General features: G+C 44.8%; 1 protein-coding gene across 1 annotated transcript in view; it reads right to left on the bottom strand.

Annotated features, from left to right (window-relative positions):
• Positions 1-875: 875 nt before the first annotated feature.
• Positions 876-17,409, bottom strand: part of vcanb (versican b) — a 49,242-nt gene continuing 32,708 nt past the window's right edge. Inside the window, exons 8-14 of the mRNA XM_079525337.1 lie at positions 16,921-17,034; positions 15,947-16,060; positions 8,738-8,896; positions 4,384-4,466; positions 3,647-3,791; positions 3,001-3,183; positions 876-1,311 (exon numbers count right to left, since the gene is read on the bottom strand). Coding sequence (XP_079381463.1) covers positions 1,088-1,311; positions 3,001-3,183; positions 3,647-3,791; positions 4,384-4,466; positions 8,738-8,896; positions 15,947-16,060; positions 16,921-17,034 — 1,022 coding nt within the window. The 3' untranslated portion in view covers positions 876-1,087. The remainder of the gene's footprint in view (positions 1,312-3,000; positions 3,184-3,646; positions 3,792-4,383; positions 4,467-8,737; positions 8,897-15,946; positions 16,061-16,920; positions 17,035-17,409) is intronic.

The following is a 17,409-nucleotide window of genomic DNA, read 5'->3' as shown; positions in this document are numbered from 1 at the left end:
GTTATATTTCAAGGAACCTGCAACTTGGTATCCATTATGAACCCCCATAACTCCTGAGAGCATACAAATGAAACCATTAAATCAGGGGTGCCCAGACCTTTTGGACTTGAGAGATACTTTCAAAACGACCAGCTCAACAAGATCTACCCACCGAAAACCAAAACATTATAATACCATTTCTGAACATTTGTGCACAGCAACACTCTTGAAAACAAAGACACTATGGGTTTGAGCTGACAGGCACCTTTTTATGTCAAATCGATCAAGTCAACTTAATTCAAGTGGCAGATCCCAAAAATAGTTTTTATATTTAAATTAAATCGCGATCTACCCTTTGGGCACCCCTGCATTAAATGGACCTGTAAGCAGGGCCGGCTTAATGCAAGGGCTTTAAGGGGGCAAAAAGACGGTAGGGAGAAAGTGAAAAGAAAGTGAAAGAAGACTCAACCGTCGCCGCAAAAAGTGCAGAAATTTAGAAGCAAATTAAGGCCGATGAAGGAACGCTAAAACGGTGAAATGCGCACCGCGGCGCAAAGCGTCTATTTTCCACGCTGCGCAAATACTAACTCGTGAGTCGTGACCGAGGGGGATAGTATAGCCTCTAGCGGCAGTGATGTCAGACTTGGGTTCTCTATAATATTCATTATATTATATTATTTAGTAATAAGTTAGTGCCCAACACACTGTTTGTGAAACAGCCCTTGTGTCCATTGATAGACACAGACAGGTCAACAGTATTCATGTACCATATCTTCACTGTCGGGTGGAAACCTTGTATGTCCAAAACTATCTACAAGCACGCAAAGTGCCGCACCGTGACACGTTGTGAGCTTGTAGATCTGCTATTCTTCCTGCTTTTGTGCGACCAATCTTGTATGATGAAGTAGGGTATTAATACCTCCCACAAAAAAAAAAAAAAAAAACAGAAAATAATGAAATATGGAGATACAAGGTTTCGGTCCGACAGTGACCATAATTATGCGTAATGAGTTTCCAGCCCTTTTTGCAGTCACTTGTCTTAATACATATTGGCTCAATTGTTTTTTAGGCCTGATAATAACACTAATTTAAAAACAAAATAGGTAAATCAGTGTCTCAGCTGATCCTGGTGTTGTTGTTGTTGTTGTTGTTGTGAATGTTGTCTCTTCTCCCTCAGGAGTCTTCTCTGCTCCAGGTGCTGTTGCTTCTTCTGGCTCTGGAGGTGGTTGGTGTGAACGGCGTTGTGGTCGTAGTTCCTCGGCGTGTGCTGGTGCTCGTGGGTTTGGTTCTTATTGTGGTGCCGGTGACTGAATGCCTTATGGTAGGTAGCGGCTGCACAAGACAAACAAGAGAGAGAGAGTGTGAAAAGGACATACACGTTTTTTTTTTTTTTAAGCAACCACATTTATTTTTAAATCCAAAATGACTTAATAGCACAGGCAGACTCTTCACATACTAGAGCATGTCTGAAATAAATGTCAGAGCTGAAATCGACATGTAAATATGAAATAAATGCTTAAACATGTAGCTAGGTGTAATGTTATTAGAGACCACAGAAGTGAACCTTTCAAGCCTGTTTTCTGCAAGACATTACTCTATAAGCCATATCTCTAAAACTGGTGGGTCAAACTGAACAACCAATGTCAATTTGAAGCTATGATTCCCTCCCGCTAAATCAATGACTTAGCCTCGATCAGAAACGGTCACAAAAGATCTAGGCAAGGGGCTGTGTGCTCATACCTCGATCAGAAACGGTCACAAATGATCTAGGCAAGGGGCTGTGTGCTCATACCTCGATCAGAAACGGTCACAAATGATCTAGGCAAGGGGCTGTGTGCTCATACCTCGATCAGAAACGGTCACAAATGATCTAGGCAAGGGGCTGTGTGCTCATACCTCGATCAGAAACGGTCACAAATGGTCTAGGCAAGGGGCTGTGTGCTCATACTTAAAAGGAGAATTCCAGAGTAGCCGTTTTCTTACAGTAATCTGATGGTAATGTATCCATTAATCACTGGTGAGGCAAAAAAAAAAAGTCCTTCTCTAGCGCGCTGTAGCTCCGAGCAGGGTGGAGGGGTCCGTCGGCTGCTCGGAAGCCCATTTGGGCCAAAACTCTGTGAATGCATTTCCAACATTATGAACAACATAATAATGAATTCGGCGGCGGTGGCTCAGGGGTAGAGTGGCTGGATGGCAACCGCAAGGTTGCCAGTTCGAACCCGGGCTCCCCCAGAGTTAGTGTCGAAGTGTCCTTGAGCAAGACACTGAACCCCTAATTGCTCCTGATGTGCTGGTTGGTGCCTTGCATGGTTTCGGCTGCCATTGGTGTATGAATGTGTGTGTGAATGGGTGAATGTAATGCACAATCTATGTAAAGCGCCTTGGATAAAGGCGCTATATAAAATGCACCATTTAATTAATTCAATTAAATTGTCAAGCGATCAAAATTATTGATTTAGAGATAGACCTGGTCGGAGCGCTCGGCATGGAGTTTTCTTTCCTTCCTTTTATTTTCAGTTTTTATGGATATGGATATATTATCGGCAGATTACGGTAAGAAAACAGCTACTCCGGAATCCTCCTTTAATCGATGAATCGGCCGGTTTGGTTTTAGTCAACCCCCAATAATAGTTTGTTAGTCGACAAGTCTTTTTGTATGCCTTTTTAATTGTTTTCTCCATGCACATTTCTAGTAAACTATATGTAAGCCTTTAATTCTGCCAGTCGGATAACTTCAACCTCATCAGCCTGAAAAGGCTGCTCTCTTTATGATTGTGTGCAGCGAACACTATTTTAAACATCTGTCTTTCAAATCAAATGGTGCAACAAATTCATAATAAGACAATTAGTCGACTAAGAATGTATTTAGTCGAGCCGTATATGTGTTGCCATGCCAATGCGTAGATTTGTTTTGCAATGTCTGGGAACAGTGAATACAGTGCAAACTCACTGACTAATAGGCAAAAGAACAATAAAGAAAAGCTATCCTGTCTGACTGGTACTTGACTGGACCGTACTCACGGCTCATGCAGGTGACCTTGGGCGTGTCCCACTGGCCGTCGGCGCGGCAGCGGATGGTGGGCGGGTGTCTCTGGATGAAGCCCTGCTTGCAGTGGTAGCGCACCAGGGAGTTGATCTCGTAGCGAGGCTTCATGGAGCCGAACACGCGGGCGTCCTTCACCACAGGGGGCTGGCTGCAGGACACTGGACACAATAATACAAACATGTTATGTATATATAGAGAGAGAGCAGTGGGTTTTTAACCCTCTGCATTTGAGCCACGGACCACCATTTTGGAGATTTGGCCTCTCAGACCAAAAACGTACAATATTTTGTTGTCATTAGATAAGATATTGTCCACATACAGGAGAGATTACAGGAAAACGTTAAATCAAAATATCAATTCTTATTTCATCTACATTCTCTAATTGTGTAGACTTCTTGTAAATTAAGTAATGGAGAAGTTTAACAATAAGAGAGCGTAACATTTCATTTCACTTTCATTTTACACTCAAGAGTTAAAGATATATAAGGAAGGGTCCATTTGGTTACCAACTCTCCATTGAACCTCCTCAAGGACAGACCACTGGTTGAAAACCACTGATATAGAGAGATCAGTTGCGTGCGTGCGTGCGTGCGTGTGTACGTGTGTGTGCGTGCGTGGTACCTGTGCCCTTCTTGCAGGTGAAGGTCAGATGGTAGTTACAGGGCACGTCGTTCCACTGGCCTCCCTCGTGCCAGATCATCACCACACAGTCCTCTCCTGACTGGAAGAAGCTGTCCGGCTGGTTGGGCCTCCAGTAGTCATATTGCTGCCGTGAGGAGAAACCATTCAGCAGGAATTCTACTTATTTTCTGTTCTCAAATACACATTTTAGTATGTCTAAAAAAACAAGAACAAACAAACTGTTTGCCTGTGTTAAAAATACTGAATACAACTTCAAAACATCAGATTTGTCAAGAATAGCATGGTAAAGTTACAATACGTATATGTTACAATTCATCAATGTATTAATTTGATAGAGATTGCACGTGTAACTGCATGTGGTTTATCAGAGTAGCCAGACGGTGGTGCCATTGAGCCACCTTACAACTCTACAGTGGAGCTCTCTAATTTAGTTAAAAACATAATTATTGACACGTGCACAGCACGCGCACACGCACACGCACGCACACGCACACGCACGCACACACACACACACACACACACACACACACACACACACACACACACACACACACACACACACACACACACACACAATATGTATCACCTATTATGCACTTGTTCACAGATATATGCATGCAATACTACTTGTGGCAAAGAGATTTGGTGTAGACTGAAAAAAAAAGTTCAAGTACAGAGACAGCAGGTCCAGCTTAGTGGTTCAGAGAATGCCTCACCATGACGTTGCCATCAGTCCATCTGAAGTCTCTCTCAAACATCTTGTCGTTTAGACCGATCCACTGGTAGTCGTGACCCAGACCTGGCAACACAACACACAACACGTTTAGACCGATCCACTGGTAGTCGTGACCCAGACCTGGCAACACAACACACAACACGTTTAGACCGATCCACTGGTAGTCGTGACCCAGACCTGGCAACACAACACACAACACGTTACAATTTACAATTTACAATTTAGGCATTTAGCAGACGCTCTTAATCCAGAGCGACTTACATTAAGCAATAACAAAAAGCATGGCATACATCACATGTATAAAAAGTAGTTATCATGAATCATGCGTAAACTAAGAACGTAACAGTGGAGTATCTATGTAAACTATACATACTATACTATATAATATATTATACATGTGTACTATAAAGTGCTATGACTACATAAAGTGCAATTCTAGAGCTGTCTACATAACAAGCTATAAGTCTGTTTAAAATACTATCTAAGTCTACATAATGTGCTATCTAAGGGGCTAGGCTAGGGCAAGTGCTACGGGCCATGGTGGAGTCTGAAGAGGTGGGTTTTCAGACTACGGCGGAAGATTGGGAGTGAGGCTGCAGTTCTGACTGCAATGGGAAGTGCATTCCATAGTTTTGGAGCCAGAAGGGAGAAGAGTTTGGGACGTGTGGAGCGTTGTCCCGGCGTTTTTAGTGAAGGTACCTCCAGCTTCCCTGCGTTGGCTGATCTGAGTGAGCGGGAGGGTTTGTAGGGTACGATCATACTTGTGAGATATGGGGGGGCCATGCCTTTGGTTGCTTTGAATGCCAGCATCAGAGTTTTGTATTCTGTGCGGGCAGCGACCGGGAGCCAATGGAGCGAGCGGAGAAGGGGGGAGACGTGTGAGAATTTTGGTTGGTTGAAGACCAAGCGTGCTGCGGCATTTTGGATCAGTTGGAGGGGCTTAAGTGCACATGCCGGTAGGCCAGTAAGGAGGGAGTTGCAATAGTCAAGTTTTGACAAGACTGTTGTCTGGATTAGGAGCTGGGCTGACTCCTGGGTGAGGAACGGTCTAATTCGTCGTATGTTGTAGAGTGTAAACCTACAGGATCTAGTGACAGCTGTGATGTGTGTTTTGAACGAGAGCTGACTGTCCAGGACAACACCAAGGTTCCTGGCTGTCGGGACAGACTTTACCAGGGCGTTGTCTACGGAGATAGTTAGCTCCCGCATAGGGCAGGACTTAGACCGATCCACTGGTAGTCGTGACCCAGACCTGGCAACACAACACACAACACGTTTAGACCGATCCACTGGTAGTCGTGACCCAGACCTGGCAACACAACACACAACACGTTTAGACCGATCCACTGGTAGTCGTGACCCAGACCTGGCAACACAACACACAACACGTTTAGACTGATCCACTGGTAGTCGTGACCCAGACCTGGCAACACAACACAATACAAACACAACAACCTGTGACTTTATGCAATAACAACACACCGTATCGTGTAAAAAGAGGTTTGTTGAAATCAATTTGTTTGTGAATATAGGCTCTATGCAGAGCAGCCATGCTGGAAAGAAATTGTGTCTCTCCTTTACTTCCTTCACCGGTCTAATCAAAGCCAATACTAATGAAGGCCCTGTTCCATTCAGAATCCCCATAACCAACGTAGTACACGGACATACCATTATAATGTTCTTATTTTGATCATAACACCCACTTTACTGAATGTCAAGTCTCCAGGTTTTCTTCAGAATATGTATGGCAATTATTTAGTATGACTCTATGGCACATTAGGAGTCCAACTTGAACTAGTACTAGTGGTTCTCAAATGTTTTATTTGCAAAGACCCCCTAAACTCTGAGTTACAGACCTGTTATTCAGGGATATCTATTCATGTGTTTTTCTGGTAATATTTTTGTCCACTCATTTTGTATGTCTGTGGCAAAAAGATTATGTTGACAGAAATGTCCACCACAAGCCAACATGCCGATGACCCCTGCCCATAACTCAGTGTACAAATGTAACCAAACTGGAAGCTGGACGGGTCGTCGTGTCTATAGCGCCACGAATCTGTGTCGCAGTGCGGTGTCCAAGTGAGACACACACACACACGCACACGCACACACTTTTCCCACAAGACCAGCTCAGTGGAGTTGTGGTTAGAATGTCCGCCCTGAGACTGGGGACGGGGTTCGATCCCCAGCTGGGTCATACCAAAAAACTCTGAAAAATGTGACCCAGTGCCTCCCTGCTTGGCACTCAGCATCAAGGGTTGGATTGGGGCTAAGTCTTCCTGCGATATACTAGTGTCATGTCCAGGGGGTGTACTTGTACATCAAGCTGCCTCACGCTACAGAAACAGGAGATAGGCTCCTGTCCTATGGGCCTCATCGGCAAGGCTACTCCTGTGTTTCCCGTGCTGGGCAGGTTGTGTTGTTGTTGTTGTTGTCTCTGTGAATGTCGTGTGTCTGCCGTCCGTGTATATTCTCGGGCCAGCGCATCACGGAAAGCGAAACCACGGAGCTGGGGTTGAAAACGCAGAGCTAAAGTCGGTGACGTATCGCGGCCGCGGAACACAGGCGTAAGAGGTGCTTTACGCACGCTCGGCATGCGCCGACATCTAGGACTTGCCGAACTGAACTGCGCACGGAATGTTCGTTCACAACTTGTTACCGGCTCAAATGTATTATGTATGATGATGGGCCCGCGAGGGTCCATTTGGTTCCATTATGCTAAATGGAACAGAGCCTTCATTAGTACAATTGGTAAGACCTGTGAAGGAAGTGAGGAATAGGCCCCATTTCTTTCCAATATTGCCCATTAAGAACTTTCAATATGGTGTCACTATCTTGGGTGAAGGCAAAAACGTTAAAAAACAATTCAACATCTATTCGCCTGCCGTCTCACTATACGGCAGAGTATATAATAGGGCCTATATAGGCCTCTCGTCGCCACACCTTTTCCTCTAAAACCCCCATAAAGTCAAGCTGGCAGGCATGACCACCGAATGAAGTCAAACGTTCTCACTTCAGTGAGGCTCTGACTGAACGCACCGCCTTGGTTTGTTTTGACGCCAACATCATGACGTGGTCGTGTTCTCACCGACCTGCCAAAACGCTGAGGAAAAGGTTTGACTGTGTTCTGCACGCCAGGCTCAACCGACGGCACTATCATGGACAAGTGATTAGATGAGGTTGACGGAGAGGGCATGTATGTGAGCGTGTGACTGTGTGTGTGTGTGTGTGTGTGTGTGTGTGTGTGTGTGTGTGTGTGTGTGTGTGTGTGTGTGTGTGTGTGTGTGTGTGTGTGTGTGTGTGTGTGTGTGTGAGCGTGTGTGTGTGTGTGTGTGAGCGTGTGTGAGCGTGACGTGTGTGTGTGTGTGTGTGTGTGTGTGTGTGTGTGTGTGTGTGTGTGTGTGTGTGTGTGTGTGTGTGTGTGTGTGTGTGTGTGTGTGTGAGAGAGAGAGAGAGAGAGAGAGAGAGAGAGAGAGAGCTGTTGGATCTAAACTGTAGTTTATTTTGAACTTCCCACATCGGCGAACCCTGGATTATAGACCAGGGTCAGTTCTCGACCTTATCTAGAGGTCACGACACCACTTTAAAATCTCGAAAAGCGTTCAGAGGCCCACCCATCTGCACGCGGCCCTCCCATTTGAACCACTTCACTTTCTGTGTCTACTATTTCTTTCTCAGAAAGCCAGCCTGGGGATCCACGGTCAAGGGTTAAGTGCCTTGCTCAGGGACACGTCGACACGTCAGACTGTGGTGCATGGGCGAGCGGAGGGGTGGAACCGGTGACCCTCCTGATTGCCCGGGCCTCCTCTTCCCACCCCGGGCTAAAAATAACTAACTTTGAATGGTGCCGACTTTGAATGTTGACATAACATAATAGCATTTTAGCTAGACCTTTATCTAACCTTCCATTTTCTCTGTACTCAAAGTCGCTTTACAAACAACACTCACTTTATCAAGAGAATAACTCGTTTAAAAAGACTAAAATCTAAGCAAAACAAAAACATTAAAAGTATTCCGCGGCACCCATGTTCCCAAGTAGGGAATGAGACATTACCCCCAGGTGAAGGAGTTTAAGTATCTCGGGGTCTTGTTCACGAGTGAAGGGAGGACGGAGAAGGAGATCAGCCGAATCGGAGCAGTAGGGGGCGGTATTGCAGTCGCTGTATCACACTGTTGTGACGAAAACAGAGCTGAGCCAGAAGGCAAAGCTCTCTGTCTACCCAGCAATCTTCGTTCCTACTTTCGGACCTGCGTCACACACAGGACTCACGCACGGCACCCCAGGCTGCCCCACTTAACACACCCTGACTTAAGTTCCGACTGACGTCACTTACGGTTGACGTACTGCTGCTCCTCCAGGGACAGGATGCTGGCCAGGTGGGCGCCGTGGAGCCGACACTCCCTCTCGGCGGCGTCCCACGTCCGATGGTGGGCGAAGTATTTATAGCAGTGAGACTGGAACTTCTGCCATCCGTAGCCACACACCTCAGTGTCTGGGATGGGGGGAGGGGCGAGAGAGAGAGGGTCCCAGGGAGGGAGCGACAGACATAGAGAGAGGGGGGTGACAGAGAGAGAGAGGGGGGGGAGAGAGAGAGGGGAGACAGGGAGGGAGAGACAGGCAGAGAGAGAGAGGGGGGGGGGGCGAGGGGGGGAGATAGAGGGGAGACAGGGAGGGAGAGACAGGCAGAGAGAGAGAGGGGGGGGGGGGCGAGGGGGGGAGATAGAGGGGAGACAGGGAGGGAGAGACAGGCAGAGAGAGAGAGAGAGAGAGAGAGAGAGAGAGAGAGAGAGAAAGAGAGGCGGGAGATAAAGAGACAGAGGGAGAGTAGATGGAGAAGTGGGAGATATGGAAGGTGGGAGACAGGGACAGAGAGAGAGAGAGTGATAGAGCGAGGGAGAGGGAGGGAGAGACAGATAGTTCATAAGACCAATATCCAGTAACATGTATAAATGTGACGACACAACACATCTAAAGAGAGAGAAGAAGGAACATGATATTTCAAATCATTAATCACACAGAACACGTTATGTGCATTTTGCCAGATGACGTACTGTACCTCTAGTATAAACCCATTGTATGCTGGAGTACAGTGTTGCATTGTTTGTGATAATTAATCGGATCATAAAAGCCAAAGGGGCCCATGCACAGTCAGTCAGTCAGTCAGTCAGATAGAAAGACAGACAGACGGATGGACAGACAGACCCACTGTTACTGTACGTATGAGCTCAGCAACACAGCATGGCTTTAATTAACCTCCACAACCCTTGCTGTCTGCGTCCCAAAATAGCCGATCTACAAGCTCTGCAAGAAGAACAGGGCTTATAGGTCGGCTATTACCGATGGCGCCGTGCCGGCGCGAACAGAGTATACTGTATAATTCTGCAAGGTTTGATAACACAAATCCATGGATTAAAGCAAAAAATAAAGTCTCACGACTGAAACGGTTTGTATGACCAAGTCCTAATATCGTTGGGCATTTGTCTTTGTTACATTCTTGAATGTAACAAGTATTCTGATAGGCTGAGGCCATAGGCCAGGGGTTCCCTTTTTTTGCAACTGAATGGCTGGAAAATGGAAATTAAGATACATAGATGGAGATTAAGAGACATATAGTACACATAGTACATGCTCAAACCTTCCTTAATGATTACATCTGGTTTCACTATTTATTTATGATGTATTTTTGATGTATTATTAAGGCCATTGTAGCGGTCAATTTGTATTGGGGGTGGGGAGGGGCCACGAAAACATGGCCAAAGCATTTCTGGGGGTCCCGTGCAGCCAAAAACCGTTGAGAACCCCTGCCATAATAAGGCCGTGTTAGGAGAGGTTTCTCACGATTGCCCAATAAGAAGTCAGTCAACTATAGATGACTCTGAGGCAGAGATAGTGATTGATTTTTCATTTCTTCTTTCCTGGAAACCTAAAAAATATGAGTCACTCAGGCAACGCACCCCCCCCCCCCCCCCCCCCCCCCAACGCACATGAGGCTAACGATAAGTGATCTGTGAAAGCGTGTGAAAGGAGGCCCCCCTACCAGTGGTAAGTACTTTTACTTAAGTACTGTACTTAAGTACAATTTTGAGGTATTTGTACTAAATCTATTGAAAATAGCAGATCTACAAGCTCACAATGCGTCGCAACGCGAAGCATTGTGAGCTTGTAGATCGGCTCGACTTTTGTACACATTTTGAACTTGTGAAATGGCACATTCTGCACAATGAGTACTTTTACTTTTAGTACTTTAAGTACATTTTGATGCCGATACTTTTGTACTTTTACTCAAGTACATTTTCAATTCCGTACTTGTAACGAAGTAGTTCTAAATTGCAGTATTGGTACTTTTACTTAAGTAAAACAATTGAGTACTTTTTCCACCACTGGCCCCCACACTAGCTCTGTTTCCTAAACCAGTGGTTCCCAAACTTTTACACATCAAGGACCCCCAACTGAACTATTATTAGCCCGTGTTTGACCCCCATTTGAAAAGATATGGCCTCCATGAGAGGAGATGTTTTACAGGTCTAGGAGTGATTACTGTGATTCTCAACCATCTTCATTTCAAGGACCCCCAGTTTGACATTCATTAGGCCTCAGACCCCCATTTAATAGCATTTCTATCTCTGGGACCGCAATTTATATAGTAAAATCCCTGTACACTCTCAGAGTAAAGGTGGTTGCACACTGGACGCGTTTTTCGGAAACCCGATGGAGAAACGCCGCTAAAAATCCCGTGCAGGGACCTTTACTGACCCATAATGGTCCATTTGCTTCCTAACCAGCTATCATTTAGCTGGGGACCCCCTGGAACTCCCTCAAGGACCCCTAGGGGGTCCCCGGACCCCACTTTGAAAACCACTGTCCTAAAAAACAACGATATGTAAAGTTATTATGTTTTAGTAATACTGTTCCTGCTGTAACGTCTACATGCTGCCAACCAGGTGAAGAAATCACAGATTGAGTCTTTAACCTTTGCTTTTATATGAAATATCCGAGACTCTTAATATTTTATGGAAGATGCTTCTGAACATATTGCTAGTTTGAACCACTTCAAATGCTCTAGTCTTAAAATAATAATCAACAATAGACGATCTACTATAAGCTTCATCATAAGCAGCTCCCTTGCATTGTTGTTACAGTAGGTTTCAGGTCAACAATGTGTGGTTTGTATCAGCGTGCAGGGGTTTGAGAATAAGGTGCTTGGATGCCAAGACAATCCGTGATGGAAAGTTGTTGTTTTTTTTTCATCCCCGGAGGGCTTGCAGCTATCATCAAACCTAATAACTCAAGCACGCATACATGGCGCCCACTTTTGGAAGGTCAGCTGAGGACACTGCAAACATGCCCCCATTGATGAATGCATATACCCTTTTTAACCAATTTTGACCTGAGGACAATTCTACAAATGTCTTCTAAATCCTGACAGTTTTCTGAACAACCCATGTTTTTATGTCAGTCGTTCTCAAACATTTTCATGTCAAATTTCAAATTTATATGTATTCATATAAATGCCGCCGACACCCATCTGAAAATATGTTGTTCCAGGGACCCCCCCCCAGAAGCAAAGATTTGAGTTAAAAACTTTGGCTCTGAAAGAATATATATTCAAAGATTTGCACCACATTTTCACGATTTTTCCAAAATAGCAGATCTACAAGCTCGTAGCGCGGCACTCGGTGCCGCGCTACGAGCTTGTAGATCTGCTATTTTTCAATAATGCTTAAAACACCAAAAAGGGGTTCCCGCCGAAAATGGGTTAAGCCAAGGCAGGCTAAACGTCGCCCCCCTGACCCTATATTAAGTGCAGCTTAGATTATATGTGCTTGTCGAGAAAGAAAGCCCAAACCATGATTCTTGTTTCTCTGTCTCTCTTGGGGAACGTTAGTGAGGAGGAGAAGAAGGGAAAAAAAGCCCAGCATTGCATTAACAACACAGCTTCATCTTGAATGATGAAAGAGAAGCTTGGCTTAGTCAAAGAAAGTCAGCATTTAGCTCATTTAGACCTGAGAAGTTACTGATTCTACAAATGTCTTCAAAATCATGACAGTTTTCTGGAAAAAAGACCTAGGTTTCTATATCAGCGGTTCTCAAACTATTTCATGTCAAGGACCCCCAGAATTATATGTAATTGGCCGCCGGACCACCCCCCCCCCCATCTGAAAATATGTTGTTCCAGGGAGCCCCCAGAAGCAAGGTTATGAGTTAGAAAAACGTTTGCTGTGAAAGAATATATATTGAAAGATTCGCGCCACATTTTCACAACTTTTCAAAAATATAATATTTTTTTCCCACAGCTAAAGTTTAAAATGATGGTTAAAGTTGTTATTTAAACGCTAAAGCGACAACGATGCGTTCCCGTCCTAAATGGCTTAGTTGGGGGGTTCTTGTGTAACACACACACAGACACAGCTGCAAAAGCTTTCTCTCACACACACACACACTAAATAATGGGTCTGATTCTCTCTTTCTCCCCACTGGCAAACAGAGAATGGGAGAGTAAGTAGTGCAGCTGTGTGTCTGTCTGTCTGTCTGTGGGATAAATGCACTGTTTGGTTCCCTTTCGTACTACTGTATAATGTAACTGAATGTTGTTGTACTTTGAATGGTATATTAGTTTGCTCAGTTTCACTGTGTGACTGACTGTGTGTCGACGTTGTGTTTGTTCCCGTCCATGATACTGCATGGGTGCAAGAGACTGGCATATGTTACATTCCCCCCACGCACGCACGCACGCACGCATGCACGCACGCACGCACGCACGCACGCACGCACGCACGCACGCACGCACGCACGCACGCACACCCGCACGCACGCACGCACGCACGCACGCACGCACACACGCACGCACGCACGCACGCACGCACGCACGCACGCACGCACACGTGAAAATAGATGCTAAATAACCTCAGGAGTAGATGTTGTTGTTTTTAATTAGTTATTTATGAATTAATCACGTACTGTAGCAGCCCTGTTTATTTTTTTAATCTAAAGAAAATAGCCGATGTACAAGCTCACGATGTGTCACGATGTGACGTGTTGTGAGCTTTTTACCATGTACAAATAAATAAATAAATCAAGATGTAACAATTAAAAACCAAAATGTTGAATGTTGATAGAAGCGTGGTGATATGGACGTGTGCATAGTCATGTGCTGTGGATTAACAAACAATCAACAACACAATGCTTGGATTTTTTACAGCCAGATTCTCTGCGTCCTCCTCTAGGGAGTGACATCATGAATGTGTATGTATGTGTGTGTGTGTGTGTGTGTGTGTGTGTGTGTGTGTGTGTGTGTGTGTGTGTGTGTGTGTGTGTGTGTGTGTGTGTGTGTGTGTGTGTGTGTGTGTGTGTGTGTGTGTGTAATGTATGTACGACGTATGTGTGGTGCCAAGTCATCAGGCTAGTATGACTTGGAAAAAAGGCAATGCTGCACAGATGCGTCATTGTCACATGTAAAATGTGGTTTTAAAAATACACGTTAACTAGTCTATAGCACTATAAAAGAGGGCGTGTGTGTGTGTGTGTGTGTGCGTGTGTGCGTGTGTGCGTGTGTGTGTGTGTGTGTGTGTGTGTGTGTGTGTGTGTGTGTATACCCTACATACTGTCCAACGGGTGTAACCTCACTACTTTATGAGAATTGAGAGCATTGATGGTGTTTTAATGTCATTTGAACACATTCAGCTCATTTTCCTTGCATCAGCGTTCATCAGAATAGCCCACTAGTGCACACGGGAGACTATAGATTTATTTCACCCCTTTTGGTGTTTTAAGCATTGTGTTATACTTTAGCTATTGAAAAATAGCAGATCTACCGAGTGCCGCGCTATGAGCTTGTAGGTCTGCTATTTTTTTTTAAATTGTGAAAATGTGGCGTAAATCTTTGAATATATTCTTTCAGAGCAAACGTTTTTAACGCTTCTGGGGGAGTCCCTGAAACTACATATTTTCAGATGGGGGTGGGTGACCAAATACATATAATTTTTGGGGTCCTTGACATGAAATATTGAGAACCACTGATACAGAAACATGAGGTTTATCAGAAAATTGTCATGATTTAGATTAGAAGACCTCAATGGGTTAAACCCAGCTATATTATCCTTCTTCTACTCAAAACAAATAGCTTCGTCAGCTTGTAGATTGGCTTGTAGCGTTGTAGCTAGTCGAACAATTCTAAAAAACGAAAAGACTAGTTTGAAAACATTCGCCTGTGACATGCTCCAAAATAGGGACGCCGAGTTTAAAACGGTTCGAGAAATACTCAGAGGATCAGTGCCCAGATATACCTGTTCAAACTACATCCTGTCTGACTTCTCAGTTCTCACTTGAGAGCCAAACATGGCGGTGCATGTGCTGACATTTAGTCACCAGAGGATATCTACTTTGTTGTGACTGTTTTAAAACATCTTTTCAACACCTTAGCAGAATGATGACGGACGGTTCCTCTTCCTGCGATGCCTTTCATGTCGTTATTTTTAGGCCTAAACAACGATTTAAAACGATGTTTATTGTTTGACAGCTCTAATAGGTATGTGTGTCTGTCTGACTGAAAGAAACAGCCCAAACATGGTCATTTTCCCCAGCCAAAGAAGACATCCTGCAGGAGTTTTCATACGTTTTTTTCCAAATCACACCAGATCTGCAACTGCATACAAGGACCACGGTGGCATATTGTTTTGTCCTAAGGCTGTTGGTTCCCAAACTTGTTCATGTCAAGGACCCGCAAATTGACACTAGTTAGCCCGCGGACCCCCATTTGAATAGACATGCCAGGGACCTCCATGAGATTTCTACGGCTCTAGCAGTGATTCTCAACCCGCTTCATTTCAAGGACTCTCTTTGACATGCATTAATAGTCTACGGACCCCCCATTTAATGGCATTTCTATCTCTGGGACCCCAATTTATATTGTAAAATCAATGGTAATGTAACTCTCAGAGTTACAGACCCATAAGGGTCCTTTGGTTCCTAACTATCATTTAGCTGGGGACCCCCTGGAACTCCCTCAAGGACCGCTAGGGGTCCCCGGACCCCCCTTTGGGAACCACAGTCCTAAGGAGTATATGATGATATCTAGACCTCACATTAGGTAGTACTGGTTAGGAAATTATGAACCCCAACGGCACTTTTCAGAGTAAAATCTGCCTCATCTGCGTAGCGCCTTTATTATGAAAAATTCCCCTGCAAAAAAAAATGTTAAGCATATTTTATTTGCTTCTGGAGGTCCCCGGCACAAAATCTAATTGATATGGGTTAAATATACATCAAATAAATATCATTTTGGGGGTCCACTCGCTGCTCTAACTGTCCGGCCGCCGGGACGTTTTATGAAATCTTTAGTTATTTAGTTGCTGTTGAACATGAAGCTCACCTTGTTCACAGAGCTCACCTCGTTCACAGAGCTCACCTCGTTCACAGAGCTCACCTCGTTCACAGAGCTCACCTCGTTCACAGAGCTGTTGAACATGAAGCTCACCTCGTTCACAGAGCTCACCTCGTTCACAGAGCTCACCTCGTTCACAGAGCTGTTGAACATGAAGCTCACCTCGTTCACAGAGCTCTCCGGCGTAGCTGGGCAGACAGAGACAGCTGAAGGAGTTCACTCCATCCACGCAGGTTGCTCCGTTATGACAAGGGTTCGACTGGCATTCGTCAATGTCTGTGCGCAAACAAAACAACAAAATGCATTATTCCATAGCATGGTTGCCATCATTATTATTACTCATGCTTTATGTTGTACAGTGGTCGTGTGACGAAAATAGCTGATCTACAAGCTCGACAAGGCGACGCAGAGATATTTTCGGTTGTGACGAATCTGAGTGAATATATTTCTGTGTCTGAACAATTTACAACGTATAATGTAGGCATTTAGCAAACGCTCTTAACCAGAGCGACATACAATAACAAGGTATAAACACATACCATACATCAAATCAGAGAGAGTGTAGTGCCTCTGTAAACTAGGACCACAGCAGGTAAACCAAATAATCTAGCCAATCAGTCTAAACTCTAAACAATATAGAGTCAAATAAAAATAATAAGCTGTAAATTGAAACTATAGTATGCCAGTGGGGTTGTCCCGATCCGATAACATGATCGGAAATCGGGGCAGATCACAGCATTTTCAAGTGATCGCAAACAGAATCTCCGGTGTGCAAGAGACCCGATGTGTACTCGTTTGCCAAAGACTCGGAACTCGACTTGGACAGTCAGACTCAACCGCAAAAGACTCAGGACTTGACTCATGGGCATCTCTTGTTTGTTTTTTTTGTCTGTTTTTTAAGATTAGTTTTTGGCTTTTTGCCTTTATTGATAGTATCAAGTGAAGATACAGGAAAGAGGGAGAGAGAGAAGGGGAGAGACATGCAGCAAAGGTCGTCATGAGCGGGACTCGAACACGCAACGCGCTGTCAGGCCAGAGCCTACATGTGGCATGCACCTGGACCACTAGGCCCGCAAGGCATCTCTTGTGAATGCATGTGTGTGTGTGTGTGTTTGTGTGTGACGAGCGTAGCGTACCTGTATCACAGTAGCGTCCGGTGTAACCAGGTGCACACGCACAGATACTCGTTGCTCCGGTCTTGTAGCAGGTGGCTCCATTCTGACATACGTTGAGCGAGCATGGCAGGAGGTCTGTACCATGGACACAAAAAAAAACATTCAAATCTCTACAGTGTGAGATGTGGTTTACTTCACTGTATTGCAATGCCTATACATTGCTCGACACCCGCAAAGTGTGTTTTACAATAAGAACGATTCAAATACTGAGGGACAGAAGGACAGAAGGCCCGAGCCGAGCGAGCTCCACCGTCAATTGATGAGGTGCAGACCTCCAGGCATTGGTTTTCAACCTATTTCATATCAAGGCCCATTATTTATGGTCATTTGGTTAAGCCATTTTGGGCAGGAACCCCTTTTGGTGTTCTAAGCATTATGTTATACTTTAGCTATTGAAATAGCGGATCTACAAGCTCGTAGCGCGGCACTAGGTCTGCTATTTTTTTTAAA

The sequence above is a fragment of the Electrona antarctica genome (assembly GCF_951216825.1).
Source record: "Electrona antarctica genome assembly, chromosome: 16".
Taxonomy (NCBI): domain Eukaryota; kingdom Metazoa; phylum Chordata; class Actinopteri; order Myctophiformes; family Myctophidae; genus Electrona; species Electrona antarctica.
The sequence above is the reverse complement of the archived record's forward strand: the minus strand, read 5'-3'. Positions and strand labels throughout refer to the sequence as shown.